Here is a 21,835-nt window from a genome sequence, read left to right as displayed (position 1 = left end):
GAGCAAGAACCTGAAGAAGCTCTCCGAGATGGACGGCGCCGAACGACGCCCTGAACTTCTCCATCGTGGTTGGGTGGAGAGCGGCGGCGGCGGCACGCTGCAACGAGGGCACCGAGGTCGGCGGCGTGGGCTGGAGGGAGAGGACAGCGGTGGCGCGCTGGAGGAGGGCGAGGACATCGGCGGCGGCACGCTGCAGAGGGCGGCGCCGGCGCTTCGGCGGAGGCGGCGGATCGGGACGGACTATGTAGGAGAAATCTGATTTTCCTTTTTCTTTTCTCTTTTAATGTGAAAAGTCTATTATGCCCTCTTCTAATACTCCATCTAGACTTCCTGGAGTAATGGGTACCGGAGAAAACGTCTACAAAATAGCAAAACACACGAACAGGCAAACAGTTCAAGCATATTTGTGCTTCAGGAGAGCGAGTTTTATTCTGCAAGCCATGACGGAGGGAGCTAGGGAGATGCCGGCCCCGCCCGGCAATCCGCCATGATAGATCAGTAGGGAAGGATTCCCAGCGCCCTGCCGTAGACGACGACGTCGTCGTAGATCTCGTCAAGGTTCTTGTACCTGTACTCGAACCCTTCGTCGGCCAGCTTCCCCGACGAGATGCGCACCCTCGGCTTCTCCGGGAGATGACCAATGCTGCAAATTAAATCAAATCAGACAGCAATAATCAAGAGCTAAATTCATCGTCAGTAGAATCAACTCAACGCACGTAGTACCGGTCGGTCTTGATCTTGTACTGCGGGTACTTGGCGGCGAGGAAGCGCGCGAGCTCGATGGCCGTGGTGTTGAGGCTGCAGCAGACGTACCGGCCGGACGAGGCCTGGTTCTCGGCGAGGAAGATCTCGGCGCGGCAGACGTCGTCCACGTGCACCAGCGGGATCCCCCCCGACGCCTTCTCGATCAGCTCCAGGTTGTCCACCATCGCGTCGTCCCCTGAACTCAAATCAAATTAATTACCCATCCGTGTAAGAATATCAGCACTTGGTTCATTTTCACTTTCAGGCCAAATATTATAGAATGTTGGATGGGATCTAGGAGTATTACCGGAGAGCAAGGAGAGGACCTCGGGGACGCTGGTGTGCAGCTCAGTGGCCGGGGCGGCGCCGACGGCGACGACGGGTAGCAGCGTCACCACGCTGAGCCCGTTGGCCTCCGCGAACTCGTTCGCCGCCTTCTCCGCCAGCACCTTCGACGCTGGGTACGCCTGCAGTTAAGCGCATCCAACGAACGCAAATTGCAGTAATCCATTGTGTTCTATCCATATATCCAGTCCAGTTAACGTGTACGCACCCAGGTGCCGATCTTGTTGGCCCGGAGCCAGTCGACGTCGGACCAGGACTCCTCGCCCAGGACGTGCCCGTCGCCCTCCAGCGGCCGGCTAGAAACGGCCGCCGTCGACGACGTCAGCACCACGCGCTTCATCGTCCCCGCTTTCGCGCACGACCTCAGCACGTTCACTGTTCCTCGCACCGCCGGCTCGATCACTTCTTTCTGACATTTTCATGCACCAAAGTAACCAAAATCAAAACATGCAAACGCGACACGAGAGTGCTGTAGAACTGGATCGAGTTTGTTTGGTCGTTGTGCTGTTTACTTCGGGGTTTTGTGGCATGAGTGCCACGGGAGCGGCGACGAGGAAGGCGTAGTCGCAGCCGGCGACGGCGTCGTCGAAGCTGCCTTCCTCGTCCAGGTCGGCGCGGAACACCTCCAGCGGGCCCAGCTCCTGCAGAACCTTGAGGTGCGCGTTCTTCTCCGTGTCCTCTGCTTGCGTGCACGGACACATCTCTCAGAGATCCAAATCAAGATCATCGAACCATAGAAACTGAAGCTTTACGGCTATTAATTGATCACGTTGAACTGAATCAAGATCGAGGATATATATCTGACCTGGGTGCCTGACCGTGGTCTTCACGGCGTATCCGTTCTGAAGCAGCATCTTGATGAGCTCCGACGCGATGTACCCGCTCCCTCCCGTGACACACGCCGTCTTCCTCCTCGCATCACCCGCTGCAGGCGCTGCCGCCGACGCCATAACTATCACCGCCGGCCGGTCGATCACCAGCTACTATACTTCTCCTTCGATCTAAAACTATACTTCTCCTTCGATCTAAAACTATACTTCTCCTGGCAAGCACCTGGTGCTTATTGTGGCTGTGTTGACTGACTGTCTGCGTCGTCTATGGTTCTCTTATCCTAACACCTGCAGTATATATGGAAGAAACATGTCGTGACAGCTGCTATCCGAACAGGACCATCCGGTAAGTCCCGTGGTTAATCATAATCATTCGTCGGGACTGTACGTTGGCGAGCTGCTTTCACTGTTCCACATGCGTGCGTGCGGCCAGGCACGTCCATATCATGTTCCGCGTTGTGGGGGCTCAAATTGATCTACTACAACAACTTGTGATCGAGCACTCCACGACGAATGGTCCGGCCGTCGGGGTCTCTTCTCCTTTCACCTGCTGCTTGCCCCGCAACAAGTCGATATCACTACACGTTTGACGTTATTACATTACCCGTGCTACTATACTCGTCCGGTCCACTTCTGAAGAAAGAGAACCTCTACCTACCACAGGAATGATGATTGCCTCGTGCATATCCTGGTGGCTGGTCTGTGGGATTAAAATCGGGAACGTGTGCCTCGTGTGTATACAGAATTACGGATAGAGAGAGATTTGCGAAGATGTTGAATAGGATGGAGTCATGGAGATAAGGGAGGTGACGCCGTGACGTGGACATGGTGAGGGAAAATGGTGCGGGGAGAAGAAATAGGGCCCACGTACAATCGTTGATTGGGTGGTTTGTCTGCCCGGATGGTCAAGGCGTACAGTCTTTTTTTTACCAGGGTGGAAAACTTGAACATGCGCTTTTTCTTCTTTTTTTGCTACAAACAAAACTTCAACGTGTTTATCGGCGTATACACAACCATGGTTCGGAGAAGTTTCTAAAAAATGACCGTCGTTCGGAAAACATTCAGACGTGTTAATTAGGACTCTGAACCATCCGCTTCTCACATTAGGTTTTGTGATGAAATCGATCGATCCCATTCGTTTCCCTACTGATTGCCGCGGGGCGACATTGAAGATGACCCAAGCTAATCCACTTGTCTCTATCAATTTCTCGCGGAGTCGTCTTGTTCCGGGCCTCCGGCCTGCTTCACCGGGTTCCCTTTTTCTTTCATCGGCAATTAAACGCGGAGTCCTGCGTAAGAACAATAGCTTCATCGCAACAGCTATAAACAACACTAGAGAAAAAAAAATCATGTCGCACAAGATAAATCTGACAGCCTCACACAGGAGATCAGACCCTTCCATTCAAGAATTCAACTCCTAGACACATTTATACAAAACTGGTGGCGATAATATAAACAAACAGGCGATTCATCAGGATGAATGAACGGAGAAAACTTGGCAAGAAAAGCTCTCCACAAACACATTCGGTATCTGTCACCAGTCTAAACCGCAGAAGGAAGCACTACGACATTAAAATCAGACATGAAGTTTCCCACGGATCATTGTTCTCACCTTCAGCCAAACATATTATGTGGCGCAGCATCAGCCATGCGTGATCTATGGTGATGAACCATATACCACCTGCCGTTACCGAACTCATATATATTGGTCACATGGAATAGCCCTGGGTCAACATTAACATGCATCTTCATGTTAACCCAGGCCACGTCAGCAAGCACACGGACTCTGACATCCCTTAGCTGAAAATCGGTGCCCTGGCCTCCAGCTTGGCCCCAGTTGAATAGCAAACCCCAGCTCTCCATCACTGCATTGTATCTGTCAAACAAGGAGTTAAATAGTACCATGGCACCACTAGAAGACCAGCAGATAATGCCTACTCAAACAATTGATAAGAAAAGTCTTCCAGCTGAGGGCGGGGCAGAAGGCTTATGCAACAACAAAAAAAGGTACAGTAGCAAAAGAATTTAAATGGAAATAATTACATTGAACTATTGAAGAACAGACCTCAACACTGTTTTTCACTTAAAACTGGAGTGCATAGACTATTAGACTAACTTTGTCCTAGGTATAGGTACACTGGAATGCTTCCAAGCAACATCAGAAATCGTACGATACTGCATTTGACACGGTTCAAATTCCACACAGATCAAGAAATGTATTAATTTCTACGCACTGACGCATAAAACCACTAGTTAATGAACCCATAGATACCAACAGATTGTTAAGAACAGCCTACTACAAGATGTAACCGATCTCGACACTGCCCAGGCCTCCAAGGATTCCAAATACAGAACTCGATTTGATAATCTCCTATTACTATACATTAATGGAACAGATGGCAATTTTAAGCACAAGATGGAACAAAATAATTGACCAGTATGGTGACCAAAATATTCATTGGCATGTAGAGTTTAATAACAACCACCTACCAAATTACACTGCGAAAAATGAGGTGAGAACACAAATGCATGAATAACTAAAAAGTAATTACTATTCCTTCTCAAACATGAATAGCTGAGTTGCAAAATCCTGATTCGTAGCAGATAGTCCAAGGGAAAAGGAAATAAATATAGAGCAAGCAAACTATTTTTTATAAGGAAAAAAAGAATAACATGAATCTGGAAGGGGGGAAAACCCTTACGAGGAACCTAGATGTTCCATTGTGTATCTATACGTATACTTGCTGAATCAGACTTACTAAGTTTGCAAATATGAGGCGATACCAACATGACCGTGATGAAAAGAGGGGGAAATCCAAGGAAATGGATGTTGGAGATGAGTAACTTGACACTGACAACATATAACAGCTGCACAAAATGATTCACTACACTATATATTAGTAATAAACACAGTAGACTCTTTTCCAAAGTGTTGCTGATATTCAAGTTGATAAAAGAAACCTAAATCATCTGCTGTAACTTAATGATATGTCGATGTAGCTGCGCAACTAATTTAAACTTTCTCAATCTATTTAGACTTTCCAAAATGGAACAAACTGGACCGCATTTGTACCTTTTCAAACAGTACATGACATACAGGTCATACTTTTTTAGCCATAGCTAAATCAGAGTGAAGTTCAAGACATACCCTGTAAAAAGTTCTCCGGTACCATGGATGCACTTCACATAATCTGCATTAAGCCAGAACTGACTCATTGCTGGCAACGACCCCTCCCTGATGATATTATAGAACTCGGCATTCACATTAATGATGGCCTTTGTAGCTGCATAGTATGCCTTCCATCCGTTAGGGGGAGTTATATTATCCTGCTCAGTTGTAAAATCCTACAAGGAAGAAATTGATTTATATATAGCATGACTAACACACAAAATTAAATTTGTTCTATATCACAACTCAAGGACAAGTTATCTTAACAATTAAATATATAACCTCGCATACTCCCAACGAAAAAACATGAGGAATGCAAACCATATTAGCTGTTTGGATTAGATAATACATATTATTAAGTGCCACAGAAAAGTTGTAAATCCAAGGGGCGCTGCTATGAAATACCAAATATGTAAATAGAGCGTAGAAGTTCTCAAACCAACACGCATACTGCGATACAAAAAAATTGACTGCTTGCAAAGAAGAAAGGGAAGTATAGAAAGTAAAGCAATCTGAAATCTTTCTATCGTGTCTTATAGTAACACCTAGAAAACTTACGATTCGAAAGAACCCGCAGTTTACGATTCGAAAGAAACACACTAGCACGTATACTTATAGTAACACCTAGAAAACTGTGGCAGAAGACCTTAAACGTTATACGTGAGCTGGTTGATATTAATAGGCTGCAAGTTCAATAAATAATTGTTTGGCAATAAGTATTAAATACAGCTATTTTTGCACTAAAAAGCTGCAGCAGAGGACTCAGAAAATCCCATCTCTCACTTATCTTCATGTATCCTCGTCTTCTCCACCAGAACCCATCCTCCCTCTTCAAGTCTCCTCGCCTTGACCATAAAATGCCTCAACTCCCTCCTGAGAACCAAGCTCGATCTGTGAAGAACCCATGGTTCAGGGCTGCAGCGCATCTCTGCCCCCCTGCAGACCACGGATGAGGAGCTGCCCGGTCTCCATGTCCTTGCCGCCGTGTGCTTCCGTCTTTGTTTGCAGGTGCAGTGTTAGATCATAGCTGCAGCCAGCCACTGCGCCTTTGGCCATGAAAGCACAAATAAGGACAGGAAGCTATCCTTTGGCCATGCACGACTGCAACGCGCCAGCCACTGCGCCTTTGCCACAGTTGCCGTTTCCGCAGAAGCAGGTAAAGCACACACTTCGTTCGACTTTGGTGCTATACGCTGCTGCCTTCAATTTTGTTCCTTTGCTGGATGAATCAGAGCCCGAATCCTGACCTATCAGATGTTCTCGAACCCCGGCTTGAGTCGATCGATCTGGGTCGACGTTTGAGGCCCATTGTACCAAATCAGGTAACTATGGTCTTGTGGAAGATATATCACCATCAAGTAGTGAGGAAATCATTAATCTTAAAACTTCATTAAGAAATACTACCCATCACCACCCCGATCTATGGCTAAGCGTGTAGCAATAAATAGTGTCTGCACGACACGAATCACTTAACTTCCCATGCAATTTAGTCCCTCTATGCTAACCAACCAGCATTGATATGATTGAGCAGTATAGTATACGAAATGGCATAATGCGAGAGCAGTGTAAAGCAGCACAGATGAATCATTGCAACCAAAGCAACAGCCTAAATATGCGGATGGCACACACAGCAGGAAGCAAAGCTATATTTACAATCTGACAGCAACTTAATCAAGAAAAATCTAAGAGGGGAAGGCAGGGTTGGCACAGCACCTTGCGATAGAGCTCTTTCCAAGGTCCGTCGTCGTTGGCAGCGCGACGCATAGCTGAGTTTGTCATGGAGAGGCGGCAGAGGCTGAGACAGTCGAGGTAGCTGAGCGCGTGGGTGGTGATCTCGGGCACGAGTTGTTCCATCATGGAGGCGCCCGTCGTTGGCGTCGGTGCTGCCGTGGGCGCCTTCTTCGTCTCCCCGCCGACGGCCATCTCGCCGTTGGCGCTGGCAGCCGCAGGCCCCACGGGTGGAGGACCCAGTAGGGCAAGGTAGGGCAGTGGCCCTACCTTGATTTTTGCCGTTCGTGCGGCGATGGGAGGAGAAACAGTCGGGGGCGAGAGAATCGAAGGGGGGATCAACCTGCGGCGCTCGCACGAGGAGGAAGACGAGCTAGGTTTCGTGGGGGGGGGGGGGGGGGGGGGGAGGGGGCGCTCGCCAGCAGGATGGGGGGAGGGATGGGCGGCGGCAGGAGGAAGACGAGCGAGGGGACTGGGGCGCTCCGCACTCGGCAGCGAGATGGAGATTTTTTTTTTTGCTGAGTTACTCTACTTGTGGCCATCGGGCCGGGCTGGGCACCAACTTCGCCCGGCACGACCTGGCATGGATCGGCCCGAAACCAGTCCGTGCCCTGTCGGGCCGGCCCACGTGCCTTTCGTGGGAAAAAGCCCGGTTCAATTTTGTTTCGTGCCTGACCCGGCGGCGTGAAGACCCGACACGCAATAATGATAAAAAATTAAGGTAGGGTTTTTTTTTGCGGGTATTAAGGTAGGGTTTCACATAGGTACGATTCATTTTCTCGTCACAACGTTGTTTTTGAGTAGATCACACAAATAATAATACAGTAAGAAAATTCCAGAAGGAGAATGTCTCTAAGAATTACTTAGGTAGCAGCAATAAGAAGAAAATTTTCAATCCTTAATTACTTATCGCACGAAGATACTTGTTCAAGAAAAACAACCAAGCAATCATGGAGTATTGGTTCCCCATTTGTTTGTTTCTTAATAAATACTCTCTCCTTTTCTAAATACTGATCGGATTTTAGTGCAACCCTTGACATAATTCATCGAAGAAAATACTCTTTCAAAACCCGCTGTCTCTATGGGGAGAATTATCACTAATCCGAGAAGCTTGCGCACGATGTCGTATAGAGGTTCTTCTTTATCTCAACAAGCATAACAGAGTTTTACTTTTCTTTTTGCAGGTTCATAATCATAAACAGAGAATTCAACAATAAGCTTTACCACTCCCAAGTATTTTTAGACTATTTTTTACAGCAAAAGTGCTTAGCTGTCGCAAAGACCTTAGCTGAACGCTCACATTTCAGCATATTTAGGTACGTTGGCTTATTTTACAACCGCGTCAACAATTTCGTCCTGATACCCAAATTAGGCCGCCCAGCGTACTACTAATACGGCAGGATTCCCAGGGCCCTCCCGTAGTCGACGACGTCGTCGTAGATCTCGTCCAAGGTCTTGTACCCGAACTGGAACCCTTCCCCGACGAGCTTCGCCGACGAGATGCAGGCCCTCGGCTTCTCCGGCAGACCACTGGCCCTGAAAAACAAACCTAAAACGATCAGCCTTTCATTCAGGGATCGTCGGGCCTTTATTTTCAGGTGAGTTAACGTTCGTACCAGTCGGCCTTGACGTTGTACTGCGGGTACTTGGCCGCCAGGAAGCGGCAGAGCTCGGCGGCGTTGGTGTTGAGGCTGCCGCAGATGTACCGCCCTGACGCGGAGGATTCCTTCTCGGCGAGGAAGATCTCGGCGCGGCAGAGGTCGGCGACGTGGACCATCGGGATCGAGCCTGACGCCCTCTCGGTCACCTCCAGGATGCCGGCCATGGCCTTGTCGCCTGGAGTACAAACAGTTCAGAATTGTTCATTTCTTGCTGCGTCTGGGTGAGCTAGTCGTCTCGTTAGTAAGGCGCCCCCCAGAGCGGGGATTATATACCGGAGAGCAGGGAGAGGACGGCGGGGACGCTGGTGGTGGCCTTGATCGCCGGCGCCGCGCCCACCGTGACGACGGGGCATATAGTGACCAGGCTGACGCCGTTCTCCTTCGCGAACTCGCACGCCGCCTTCTCCAGGAGCACCTTCGAAACGGGGTACGCCTGCAGTTAACGACGGCAGCATTGGATCCCGTTGCTTTTTAACACATCAGGGCCGGAATGATTACCCACCCAGGCACCGGACTTGCTGGCCCTGAGGAACTCGACGTCGGACCAGGACTCCTCGTCCAGGACATGGCCGTGGCCTGGCAGCGGCCGGCTGGAGACGGCCGCCGCCGACGATGTCAGGACCACGCGCTTCACCGTCCCTGCTCTCACGCACGACCTCATCACGTTCAGGGTTCCTCGGACAGCCGGCTCGATCAATTCTTTCTGTTCAAAAAAGAACAGAGTTTGTGTCATTCTGATATATATAAAAGGGTTGTTGTTTTAATTACTTTTGTTTATACCTCGGGGTTCTCTGCATTGAGGTTCACCGGAGCGGCGACGAGGAAGGCGTAGTCACAGCCGGCGACCGCCTCGTCGAAGCTGCCTTCCTCGTCCAGGTCGGCCCGGAGGACCTCCAAGGGGCCGAGCGCCTGCAAGTCCTTGAGATGCGAGTTCTTCTCCATGTCATCTGAGATCCAAGTTCTTTTTTAGCGCGCCTTATCTTGTTGGGATCACAAAGTAAAGCAAAGCTCGCGGAAGATCAGAGACGCGGCCGCAACGACAAGCGAGCTGAAGGGAGACCAAGAATAAATCTCACCGGGGTTCCTGACCGTCGTCTTCACGGCGTACCCATTCTCCAGCAGCATCTTGACGAGCGCCGAGGCGATGTACCCGTTCCCGCCGGTGACGCACGCCGTCTTCCTCCTCGCATCATCCGCCGCCGCTGCCGCCGCCATGTTGCCTGCCGGCCTGCCTCTCCTGGCAGCTCAAGCGTCGGTGTAGTGGCGCTTGAGTAGTTGTGTGCGCTTGCTCGCCGCTGTCAGGTTCGACATCAGTACCACTTCGAGCAACTTTACCTACTCCACGAACGATAGCGTCTTGCATAGCCAACTTCGTATTTGTACTGATTCCCCTCGAGCATATGGATTCAGTTCAATAGATTGGGTCGAGACTTGCGTCCACTGAAATTATGTACAGTGTACTTATCATACGTACAGTTGGCCCAAAGACTCGAACAATGAGCAGAAGTTAGAAGTGAACATTTTGTTCAATGCGATGCAAAGGTTGGATCCTGGAGTAATATATACTGACACTGAAAACCTGTCATAATAATATATTGCATTGATATGAAAATTGAAAACATAGGTTACATTCTTTCCAAAAGAAACGATGAGAGCTAGAGAAGCGAGAACTACATATCATGTGGAAATACATCTGATGTAATTTCATTGCAAGAGTCAAAAATTTCGGCCACTTGGCCACACGAATTGCAAAGAAAAAGCAAGTACGAAAGCCTATTTCCATGCTTTACGCCCCCTAAATTGCTTTGCTGAATGCTTTGCTTTAGTTTTCTTCTCTTGGCGAGAACGTGCCGCCTTTGCTCTACTTGCTGCAAGAGGCATCCTCTTGCTGTGCTGTTTCTGCTTATTGCTCGAACCACCGGTCTAAGAGCCAACAAAAGGCAAATAATCAGGCGAATAAAAGCCAAAAGGAAGACGGCTTATACTAGGATGGCACGAGATCACATTTTCTCAAGAATGTCGTGTAGCCAAGGGTAAAATAAGGAAATAAGATCAGCGGTTACCTTCTTCTTTTTAATAGATGCTCTTGCTTGGTATTTTCCTCTATCCTCTCTTCCAGCTTTCACTAACTCTAATCTCTGTTCTTTCGACATCTTTCTTTTTATGTGAGCCTGCATAAATAGTTCATATAGATCATGTGTGTAAATGTGTGTGTGGAGAGAGAGAGAGAGAGAGAGAGAGAGAGCACCTCGAGCTGTGATGGATCAACTCGCTTCATGCTAAGCTGATCAGAAGAAGGAATTTTGAAGGTTACTGATCTTGTGTCGCCCTTGCTTAGTCCGTGTTGAACCAAAGCCAACTTCGCTTCTTTCTTGGCCTGAAACTCAAAGAATCGCTTTCAGTAAAATGTTCGTTTAAGAGCAATTTTACTTTTGGACATAAATAAGTTCTCTTATCGAAATTCACAGCTTGAACAGTTGACACAGATAAGTTTGGGTGAATCACAATGTATAAGAGAAACTGAGTACTAAACGTTTAAACTATCTTAAATTCACATACCTTGAGCACTTTGATGCGCTTAAAATCTTCATCGGAGAAAATTCTACCAGCTTCATCTGTCGAAGTTTCAGCCTTCTTGGCTCCAGCTGCTAACCTCTTCAGAGCTCGAAGGCTTGCATCTGCAGCATCAAGTTGTCCAGCATAATCGCTTAACTTCCTCTTCTGCACCTTAGAATTGCTGTCTTTAGACTTATCCTCCTCATCACTGTCTTCAACCTGGTCTGAGCCTTCATTCTCTGAATCATCGTTGAGCTCCTCCTCATCATCGTCATCAGATACATCAGTATCACCATCCGTATCCAAGTCATCTTCTAGTTCATCAATATCGTCATCACTATCATCCTCATCTACTTCCTCTGTATCATCTTGTTCCCCAGATACTTCCTCTTCCTCTCTATTGTCTTCATCGATGTCAGCTTTGTCTGATGAACCCTCCAAACTTTGTTGGGTATCATTGGCAGATGGCAACACTTTTTCATCATCCGAACCAAAAGCATCAGACTCATCATCAGAACCTTCCCCTTCCGATGAAATGTCTTCATCTAGCAACTCAGCACCAGGCACATCACTAGAAATAGTGGTTTCTCCAAATGCCTTTGGCCGAGCCTTTGGATCAATAGGACGTCCACGATCTTTCTTGACCAACAATGAAGGACAGATCTGAATTCAAAACAAAAGAATGTTAAGCTAAGTGAAATTTTTAAAAGGCAAAACATAGATTGAATCTGCAAGAAAAGAGCTAACCTCTCTGAATAATGTGATAAGTGAGCGAGCGGCAATAGAAACAGCTTTCTCATGGGACTTCTTATATAAAACAAGGTCTTGGAGTAGATCCTCATTCATCATCTGCAGGTTTAACACAAGAATCAAGGGAAGATAGATAAATACAGAGGCCGGGATTAATTTATTGGGCACTCTAGAATCCATAGAATACCCAAGGACCCAAGGTGTTTCAAGGGTACATGGCAACTGTGCACACCATGGACAGCATAATGACTAAAGTTCAGTGCATCTAAGGTCGCACTACAAGTAAGAGTACAGAAATTGTGAAATCACAGAAGACCAACTTAAGTACCAGAGGGATTCGCATGCAGATCTCTCTCACGACATTCAGTCCAACAGCAATAGCCTAAGAGGATTCAAGTAGTTAGACATATGCTCAGGTTAGTGAGGAAAACATACATTGTAAGTAATGAATAAGCGTCATGCAAACCTCAGGACGGGAACGATCATGCACGAATTGATTTACTATCTGCTTGAACAGAGGTTCAACAGCATCAGGAGGCACCTGCAATAAAACAAATTAATTTCGTTATATTTCGAGAAAGGCAGAGAAGCAACATCATATTAGTTACAAAATACAGGGAGAAATTAGAGTGCGCTACCATCTCATGGCAAGCCTGAACTGCTGCTGCAAGTAGTGTTGTTACATCTCGTTGATGAGGCTGCATTGCATAAGGGTAAACAAATTATGACCGTCGTTATATAAATTAAACTAGCCATTTCTCAAAGGTATGATGCAAGACAGACGTATTCTAAGTTCAATAACATACTTGAACATATCTTTGAAGATATGGATAGAAGTTCAACAAAACCAAGTGATGCAGCCCAATAGTCCTTGCTATGACCTTTAACATCATCATCCTTACCTGCATGCACAATGATTTTTCTTTAATCTTGAATGGTTGATGTTTACTCAAGGGGTGACAGAAACTGAGGCTACAGAGGAGCATACAATTGCATACGAAAGATGGAAAAGGTTATGGTGGCGAGCGAGTCAGAACAAGCCGAAAAGATAATAGAAGACTGAAAACTAACAATCTTAACCATTGGATTAAGTCTAGTTCACACTAGCCATATACAGCAACCAATTTTTGTTTTCAGAAAACCGTTTCAATACTTCAAAACTACACCCATGCAGACTTCCCTTTTACCACCTAGTGAGCTGAGCCACCCAACATGCTGTATGTAAACCATATAAATCTGATCCTACTAATGAGATTTTAAGTCCTTACTGAGGGTATCTGTACTCCCATAGCTGTAACTTTGAATATGCATCAAGCCGAACATTTTAAGGTTTGATCATCAATTAAAAAGTACTCCCTCCGTTTTTAATACAAGGCGTATAAACTATCCTCTTGATTTGTCGAAATGTAGGGCGCGGTCGTGCGGCCAGTCCACGCGAGCCCATCGGCCACCGCTGCATGCCAGGAGAAGTATCGCAGCCCACGTAAGGTTGCATGCGTGGAGAAGAAAATCAGGCCGCTATTTCCTTTCGTGAAGAGAGAAGCTAGCTTTGCAATTGCATGCAGCGCATACTTCGCAAACGTATGTGTGGTAGTTGTGATGCGGGAGAGCGTAACACCCAACCTGCGCAGATTGCGTTAATATTTCGTGTCTAATCTTATACGCCTTATATAAAATAAACGTATGGAGTACCAACATCTATAATGCCAACTTGATAATACTAGGCTCATCCTGAAGTATACTTCCATAATGTCTACTTATTGGTATTTGAATAAACATATTTCCATAAAAGAATGATGATCACGGTACAACCTTCGAGATCGTGTCAATGTCCAAAACAACATGTATTATGACACAGAGTGAGTACTGGATACGGTCCCACTTAGAGTGTTAGCAAAAGGCAATAAGTGATGTTATCTTTGAGATTAGAAATGGAACTTTAAAAAAAATAGATGCAAGCACTAATATAGGAAGAATGTGGCCAACCTCAAAACGCTCATGGCAATTTTGTAGTCGAGAGAAGAGCTTCTCAGCAAAACCCTGTAAGAGGACCCAAAAGGAGTTTCAGCATAAGTGCATAACAGAAGGTATCTCTTCAACAGCAAGCAGTAGATGTGGCATCTCATTTTAAGGTGATAATTTCTTTTTTCTAAGGTGATAACAGCTTGCGTTATTATGACGTTAGTTTACCTGGGTATCCTTTAAATACGTAAGGGGCGAATAGTAATTAGAGCCAGACTCTTCAGTGGATTTACGCTGTTGCCTTTTCAGACTACGAACTACTCGCTGCAATTTAGCTTTCTTCTTTTTCTTACTAGCAGCAGTACCCTTGTTATTAGCCTGAGAAGACAATACCAACAAAAGGCACAAGCATCAGAAGAGACAAATGAAAACCATAATACCTAAAATACTATCAATAGAGATCCGATGCAGAAACATCCAAATCACCTTGTAAACATCCTCTTTACTAAGAATAATATTTGGGTTTTGACTTGCTTCGTCTTCACTGCTTGATGCATCACTATCATCCTCTTGCTCAGCATTTTCATACCCGAGGAGGAATGAAATAGCAGCTGTCATAATCCTGCATGTAGAACATAATGGTTTAAATGAATAACAACCAAGAGCAAACCCCTAGTACTTTCTTGCAGCATGTACCTCAAAGAAGGATGGAAACAAGCATTGCATATAGCATTTGCTGTGCGCTCATCAAACCAGACCCTTCGACGGTGAAGATCACATAGGATAGTAAAAGCCCTCTTTGCTCTCGACTCTTCGTTTTCCTGAGAAACAGGACACAGAGTAAGAAGAGGTGGGGAAAGGAGTCAAATATATACTTACCTGCCACTATGTTAAACCTAATAATACTAATCAAAACAAGTGTTATATGTTGCAAACCTGTACTATTGTAAAAAGGATGTTTTGCAGTTTACGGTTCTTGGCTTCATTCTTGTGCTTCTGATTCATCCTTCTGATACTGTGTACAATATGTGAAAATGCAAGTTTTTTTACAGCTCGATCTCCAATGACTTGAAGCTCCATAAATAACTCCACCGTGTCTTCCAGATCAACAATCTAAGCATTAAATAACGGCATAAGATTACAATGGTATCAAGCTGCAAAAATGAAGTCTGAAAGAGGATCCGTTCAATGTGGAACAAGGCAAAAGGAAACAAGAAACTTATCACTCAGTTAAAAACCATCTTCCAGAAAAATTGGTTCTTCATGATGATATTGTAAGTTTGTAACATCCACTCCCACTGCATGTCGGACAAGGATACCTAACACGATGAACCAGCATTTGGCACCTTGAAAGTCTACCAAAAGTTGTTTAATCAAAGCTCAAAACTCTAGTGATGTGATTTGCACTAGTCCTCCATGGTCAAACAAAAACAAAACACCTCTAGAACCTTCACTGCAACCAGGGTCTCATAAAATATAGAAATAGCAGGCAGGAGCTAGGCTCATCACAAATTCATGTTGCAGTTCAAATATCCTAATATGAACGCCAGAACACCACATTCGAAAAACAAACACAGAACCAAGATCCTCTAGGAAGAATACTCGTGCAATTCAGGTTAAAGTAACAACACTATGAATGAAGTCAAGAACAATGTGAAGCTCATCAGCCTAATTTTCTGTTATCCTTCGACAAATCCAACCGAAAGATGCATATCTTCTGTGTGGTAAAACTATAAGAGAAACAAGTACACACAACACGTTTGGAACAGAAAATTGTATGCTTCACTTGCAAAAATCATCTCACGTGTCATTAACTGCAACAAATAGATCCCACACACACCAATCAATTTGAACAAAAACTCATAGCATGAGCTCAGTACCTGTTCGATCCGACCAAAATCAAACAAAACTTTGTCTGAACGCAAAAAATAATAATGAATTAAACAGGCTCACCTTCCGATTGACTAGCAGTATCAGCGCCTGCACGAGGTGCACCCGGAGCCCCGACGGCAGCGCGCGCGCATTGGTGTCAAGCAGACCCCCAATCTGATCAGGCAAATCAGCTAGGTCGTTCGGGTAGAAGGGCGCGACGTGGGCGAGGAACAGCGCGAGGTCGCCGAGCTCCTTGGCCACCTCCCCTCCGCCGCCGGACGAGGACGCGGTGGACAGGGCCGCCTGTTGCTTGAAGAGGAACACCGAAGACTCGAAGTGGCGCTGGAGCTGGCGGAGCTCCGTCTCGTAGCCCTCCGGGTCGCGCTTCATCTTCGCCTGCAGCGCCGGGAGGCTCTGCCGCTCCCCCGCGCCGCCAGTGGCGGACGCGGAGGCCGCCTCCGGCGTGTACGCCGGCGCGTGCTGACGCATCGCCGCGGGAAATTTGGCTCTGCTGTGCTGCGCCGCCGGGGATGCGAGCGGCTAAAACCCTAGTAGGCCGGTCGGGTGCGAAGAAATTTTCCTCTTTTTTTCTCGCTCGAATAAATACTTTGTGGACGGGTAGTCGGAGCCGTTGGAGCGTGGGCCGCCGAGCTTCAGTTCAGGGCCGATTTCTGCAATCCGCCTTGTGCGGGCCATAAATACCGCCTTCAACTCAGGAAGGCGCAAATACGTATCAAAGCCATGTGAACAAAAAAAAAGAAGCTCTTGTTAGTTCTGGATCAGTTCTAATGTCAGTGACAATCCTCTTCTCCCCGCACTGCATATCAAGAATCATTGCTGAAACAATCATTTTGAGTGTATCTACGCGCGTGCAAGTGACTAAGTGTAGAGCTTCCGCATATATGTCCTTGACGGCAATTCACTTGAGCATGGGTCACTTATACGTCTCGTCGTCTTAAGCATGAGAGCTGAAACAGACTGGTGACTTATGTAGATCACCGTCGTTATACAGAAGCGCAGTCGAAGGGGACGCATTAAAGAAAAAATAAAATAAATCTAAACGACTTCTTTGGTCGGACGAGCTTACTAAAACACGATCGGCTATGTCAACCATTGTCTCAATCTCGAGGCTTAATTTATTTTTTACATCATCTCGATGCTCCTACGGGTGCAAATTACGAGACTCATTTTCATCTTTGTTTAAGCGGAAACACGTACTGTAACTATCTCAAACTCTGTCAGCCGTAGAGGGTTGTTCAAAAAGAAATAATGCCGCTGATTTTTGAGTTTTGAATCACAGATCGGGGGGGCATTTTCGAATCGAGCGCATCCATTTCAGACCCTGCAGTGGGCCCCGACATACATGCATGCGAGATGCGTGACGTGCGATTAATGCCCCGTTATCGATCGTGTCGAGATATAGAAGCCCAGAACCTCGGGTGGGCGGGCTCACACCGTACATGCATGGCCGCTCGCGTTCAGCTTTGGTGGATCCATGCGAGCCTACGTAAGAGAATGTCGAGCAACGGCCCTCAAACAGGGCCTCTAAATTTGCAAATAGGGGTCAGGCCTCATAAGTAGGGACCCAAAAATTGCAATTGTTTCCAGCAAGAGCCTCTAAATCACAGTCCCTATTTCATTCACATCTCATATCTTAAACCAAAATTGACCCAATATCAACCCAAATTCGACACAATTTCAACACAAATCGTTCAATTCAACATCTATTCATTCAATTTCAACACATATTTTCCTAATTCATCTATTCATATCCGATTTGAACACAAAATTATAAAAAAAACACCAATTTCAGCCCCTCACAGTGAAGGAGAGGAGGAGAACGAGATGCCTACCGCGGCCGTGAGAGGAGGCGGCGGTTGGCAGCGCCCATGGGATGAGGAGGAGGCGGTAGGCGACGCTCGGGAGAGAGAGAGCAGGCCGCGGTGGAGGAGGTCGGCGCCGGCAAGCCGCGGGGGAGGAGGAGGCCCACTCCGGCTGGATCTGGCGGTGGTGGGAAGCGCTCGGCGCGGGCAAAACGTGCAGCCAGGGAAGAACTCGCGCGTGGGGAAGAAGAATCTGGGGAAGTTGGAGAGTAGGGGGGCCCTACTTGGCCCGTGGGACTGGGGGCTGGGAGCAAGATTTAGGGGCTCTAAAATTTTTGGGGGACTGTTTATGGGGCCTGGTGGAGAAGGGTTTTTTTGCCTCAAACCCCTAAATTTGGAGTAGGGGACTTGTTTAGGGTCCCTGCTGGACATGCTCTAAGAGCATCTCCACTCGGCCCCCCTAAAGGCCCCCTAAACGGGCTTGGGGGGCGCCGGCGCCCAAAAACCAACCCAGCCGGCCTCCCCAATTTGTTTTTTCATCCGGCGCAGCCCAAAAAGTTATCCGGCACAGCAAGGCTGAACCCAGCCCACGAGGGGGGCGAGCGGGGGCGCCGGCGCAACGGGTTATCGCGGCGGGCCTGCCTTGTCAGCGACCAATTAATCGGCCGCACCGGCTCCCGAGTGGAAATTAATGGCGGTCGCCCGCCGGTCGCCACCCGGCCGCGTTTATCGCATTCCGGCGATATAAAAAGGGGCGTACACCGGCGACCAGTCGGCATTCTCCTCTTGGCGCCTCCTCTCCTCGCCCAAACCCTAACCCTCTCTCTCGCCCTAAACCCTCCCGCGCCGACGATCACCATGGCTGTCGGCGACGAGTCGTGGCGCCGGACGACGCTCACGCTCGAGGAGGCCGAGGCCCTCCACGAGCACGAGTACCCGGTGCCGCCCGATTGCCGGCTGCCGGGGCACTGGACGCTCGGCATCGGCGGCATCCCGACGCCGCCGGTGCCAACGGGCCGTGCCCGGACCGCCGCCATCAACGCCCATTGGTGGCTCGGCTACAACGGCGGAGCGCGAAGACCCCGGGTGGAACCGCGCCACCGGGGTCAATTGGGCGGCGTTCTTCGCCGACCGCCCCGCCGTCGACCTCGCCCGGTACGAGGGCCCAGGCGAGCGCCCGCCGCCGGGTCCATTCAACATCGACGCCCGGCGGCGGTTCTGGAGAGGGCGCAGCATGGCGGCGGTGCTAGCGCACATCGCCGCCGGCGATCACCCCCGCCTGGAGATGCCCCCACCACCTCCGGGAGGACGGCACCGGTACGGGTACGGCGCCTCCCACTCCCCCGGTACGGCATCTTCCCGCAGCGCCTCCTCGCCGGTGCTACGCATCAAGGAGGAGCCGGGGGCATCTTCCCCCTAGTCCGGCCAAAGCCGGAGCCGCAGTGGGCGCCGGCGCCGGAGTACGAGCGCCCGGCGCTCGAATTGCGGCAGGACGGCGACCCCGAGGAGTTTCCGGGGCTGACGGCGGCGGAACGCGCCAACGAGTGCGAGGCCGAGGAGGCAAGACACCTCGGCATCGCCATGACGGACGAGGAGGCGGCGGCGTGGAGCGCCAAGGAGGCGGAGAGGGAGGCCGCCGAGAAGAAGAAGGCGGGGAAGAGGCCGGCGCCGGAGGTCAAGACGGAGCCGATCGAAATCAACTCCGACGATTCCGACGAGGCGTACCTCGCCTACTTCAGCGAGCTCGACCACTAGGCGGCCGGTTTATGTTTAGTTTTTTAAAATTATGTAAATATAATGAAAAACTTTATGTTTAGTTAAATTTCGCCTACTTCCGCCAATTTAGTTGAAATTTGTCTATTTTCAAATTTTGTGGGGTTCTTATTGGGGGTGTGGCTGGGTCACGGCGGAATCCTGAAAAAAACCACCGGTGCCCCCCGAAGGGCCTAAAAACGGCTGCGCCGGACACCAAATGGGGGGCGCGGCTGAAGATGCTCTAAGGTCCTGTTTGTTTGGGTTTCTATTTCAGATTTTGGTGCTTTTAGCAATCTCAAAAGCACTTCTCCCGTTTACACATAAAGCTGAGAAGTATCTCCGGACATGATTTTGGTGTTTCTAACTGAGAAGCACCTATCTCTATCTCTGCTAGAAGCACTAAAAACTGAAGCTGAAGCCAGACAAACAGGGCCTAAAACATAGCCCACCTCGGCACTGAGCAACAAAATACGGAGTAAAATGAAGACACAGACGTTTGGAAAAACGTTCCTGTATCTCCTGTATCTCCGGCGCTGCAGGCCTGCAGGGCAGCGCAACACGTCGTTGTTTTCCGGTGCCGACTGCCGACTGCCGACGCCCGATGAGGGCAAAACGTACGTGTCGAGCCACCCGCGGGGTTCCTCAGAAACGGAACCGAACGCAAAGAAAGAAAAGAGGTGGCCGGCCGGGCCGACCTACCTATCTCTCGATCCGTCCGTCCGGAAAACGGCAGCGAGCCAGAGAAGCTCCTCTCCCCGTGGAATCGCGCACCAGACACACACACAACCGCACATCGCCTGCCGGTCGGTTGCGCGGTCGCCTTCGGCACGCACATGCCTGGCTCGCTCGATCCATCCCCACAGGCGGGGCGGATCGCGGTGCATCCGCGTGGGCTCTTTTCTCTCCTCCAGCGTGCGGTTGGGCCGCGACAGGGTTTGGTGCCATGTGACAGTGCGAGAGGCTGAGAGCTCGCCCCTGTCGCCGTCACCCGCGACGACCGACCGCCCTAGCACTGCAGCGCGCCGATGAGTCAGTGACCCGCGAGCCTACGCCGGCGGTACCCTCGATTGAAATTGCCGACGGTACGGCTCGTTCCATTCCTTCCTTCAATTCCTTCATCCATCCCATTCGGTGCCTTGGGATGCTGAAACCGAACCCACGCCATATTCTCCTGATCTTCTGTTTTCTTCTTCTCTCTCGCCGTCTCGCGTGTTACTAGTCCGTAACGTTTTTTCTGGTGACGAGGTGGTGCATACTCATCGGTCCTTTTTGGACTTCTTTGACATTCATGCGCCCATGCATGCACAACTGTCGTTACTGTATCCGGACGTTCTTTAGAAATAAATACATTCATTTTTAGACAAATTTGAGACAAGAATTACGAAACAACCAAAAACATTTCTCGTCGGCACGGCCGGTACCTGAGAAACGCAGAAACACACGGCTGACAGGAACAGTTCGGAAAAACAAAGTTATCTGGCACCAACCAATTAAACCATTGCATTTTCAAAATAGTACCTGGCTAATTAATCAAGTCTGCTAATCATCCCGGAATTAGTGAGCCATGGCCTATATACTACCATCATGCATGCAATGATTGCTATCATGCCGTCCGCTACGTAAAGTGCAAGGAAGACAATTGTAGTAGTCGTAGCAGTAGCTTCGTGTGCAGGGCAGGCATATATACATCAGTACGTGGGCACACACGCACACTCATGCATGCGCCCACTCTAATCCGGATGATTATCTCCCGCCAAAGCCAACAAAGCCATCATTTGGGGAAACTTAGCCACGAACCGCACACCACCGGACCAATCGAAAACGATATGTTAATTAACACGATGCCCCTCTCGATCATCACCAACTTAAAGAGCGTCGAAAGTTAGATGGCCGGCCGTCAGTCAGATCACACAGTCTCGCAGATATAGGAGCGAGATGTCATCTTCGACCAGGGAGACTATATTTTCCAACTCGTAAACAGTACAACCATGCCATCCGGGGAAAAATAGGTCGTCTTCAATAAGAATCATTAAAGTCCGTGAGGTTTCTGGATCAACCTCCAACCATTCTCTTTTCAAAGCGATTCCGAATATGATCTGCCAACAGAAGACTGCGCTAGCATTTCAATGAAAACTCACACGTCTTTAGAAACCAACCAACGAAAGGAGATCAGGCACTACCTACGCAAGGCCATTATTAGCTTTCCTAGCAAAGCGACAAGGCATATACAGTACTACTCCCTCCGTTTCATAATTCTTGTTGAAATTTTACATGTATGTAGACATTTTTTAAGAATAGATGCATCCATTTTGGCGCAAATTTGAGATAAGAATTATGAAACGGAGTGAGTACCTTCGTACCTCCGTTTCATAATTCTTGTCGAAATATTAAATGTATCTAGACGCTTTTTTGGAATAGATACATCCATATTTAAACAAATTTGAGACAAGAATTATGAAACGGAGAAAGTATAAATTAACGATTTAATCAGGGATTAGCACATTAACTAGCCAGTGAACACAAGGAGACGCATACGGCATTCCTGAATCCTGATCTGTGTACTACGCTTCTCAAGGTGGAGGAGGGTAGGTATACGTCTAGAGTTACGGCTATGGCTAAAGTTGCATGCCTTTAGCTGGG

The 21,835-nt window shown here is 48.4% G+C and overlaps 4 protein-coding genes across 6 annotated transcripts; all 4 read right to left on the bottom strand.

Annotated features, from left to right (window-relative positions):
* Positions 1-245: 245 nt before the first annotated feature.
* On the bottom strand, positions 246-2,262 carry LOC100834762 (anthocyanidin reductase ((2S)-flavan-3-ol-forming)). 2 transcript variants are annotated; one of them, XM_014895832.2, is made up of 6 exons: positions 1,895-2,262; positions 1,602-1,768; positions 1,298-1,498; positions 1,052-1,211; positions 717-940; positions 246-643 (listed from the first exon to the last, which is right to left on the bottom strand). In XM_014895832.2, exons 1-6 carry the CDS (start codon positions 2,037-2,039, stop codon positions 554-556), a joined length of 987 nt encoding a protein of 328 aa, XP_014751318.1. In that variant the 5' UTR covers positions 2,040-2,262; the 3' UTR covers positions 246-553. The 2 variants fall into 2 exon arrangements, with proteins under 2 accessions (XP_014751318.1, XP_003580613.1); XM_003580565.4 differs by having other exon boundaries at positions 301-643; positions 724-940; positions 1,895-2,257.
* Positions 2,263-2,856: 594 nt separating this feature from the next.
* Positions 2,857-7,176, bottom strand: LOC104585438 (F-box protein SKIP8). Of its 2 annotated transcripts, XM_010242168.3 has the most exons (4): positions 6,802-7,154; positions 5,068-5,264; positions 3,532-3,795; positions 2,857-3,208 (listed from the first exon to the last, which is right to left on the bottom strand). In XM_010242168.3, exons 1-3 carry the CDS (start codon positions 7,009-7,011, stop codon positions 3,534-3,536), a joined length of 669 nt encoding a protein of 222 aa, XP_010240470.1. In that variant the 5' UTR covers positions 7,012-7,154; the 3' UTR covers positions 2,857-3,208; positions 3,532-3,533. The 2 variants fall into 2 exon arrangements, with proteins under 2 accessions (XP_010240470.1, XP_024311189.1); XM_024455421.1 differs by lacking the exon at positions 2,857-3,208 and having other exon boundaries at positions 3,270-3,795; positions 6,802-7,176.
* Positions 7,177-7,956: 780 nt separating this feature from the next.
* Positions 7,957-9,811, bottom strand: LOC100834459 (anthocyanidin reductase ((2S)-flavan-3-ol-forming)). The gene is made up of 6 exons (XM_003580564.4): positions 9,554-9,811; positions 9,258-9,424; positions 8,980-9,180; positions 8,751-8,910; positions 8,433-8,652; positions 7,957-8,352 (listed from the first exon to the last, which is right to left on the bottom strand). The coding sequence occupies exons 1-6, from the start codon at positions 9,690-9,692 to the stop codon at positions 8,205-8,207; spliced, it is 1,035 nt and encodes a 344-aa protein (XP_003580612.1). The 5' UTR covers positions 9,693-9,811; the 3' UTR covers positions 7,957-8,204.
* Positions 9,812-10,040: 229 nt separating this feature from the next.
* LOC100840171 (protein SDA1 homolog) lies at positions 10,041-16,188 on the bottom strand. Its single transcript, XM_003579294.4, has 15 exons — positions 15,699-16,188; positions 14,682-14,858; positions 14,442-14,566; positions 14,232-14,367; positions 13,974-14,123; positions 13,770-13,823; positions 12,590-12,685; positions 12,422-12,481; positions 12,250-12,324; positions 12,112-12,165; positions 11,781-11,882; positions 11,037-11,696; positions 10,726-10,854; positions 10,541-10,648; positions 10,041-10,400 (listed from the first exon to the last, which is right to left on the bottom strand). Exons 1-15 carry the CDS (start codon positions 16,104-16,106, stop codon positions 10,251-10,253), a joined length of 2,484 nt encoding a protein of 827 aa, XP_003579342.2. The 5' UTR covers positions 16,107-16,188; the 3' UTR covers positions 10,041-10,250.
* Positions 16,189-21,835: the final 5,647 nt, after the last annotated feature.

Source organism: Brachypodium distachyon, chromosome 5 (assembly GCF_000005505.3).
Source record: "Brachypodium distachyon strain Bd21 chromosome 5, Brachypodium_distachyon_v3.0, whole genome shotgun sequence".
Lineage (NCBI taxonomy): Eukaryota > Viridiplantae > Streptophyta > Magnoliopsida > Poales > Poaceae > Brachypodium > Brachypodium distachyon.
This window is presented reverse-complemented; position numbering and strand designations above follow the sequence as displayed.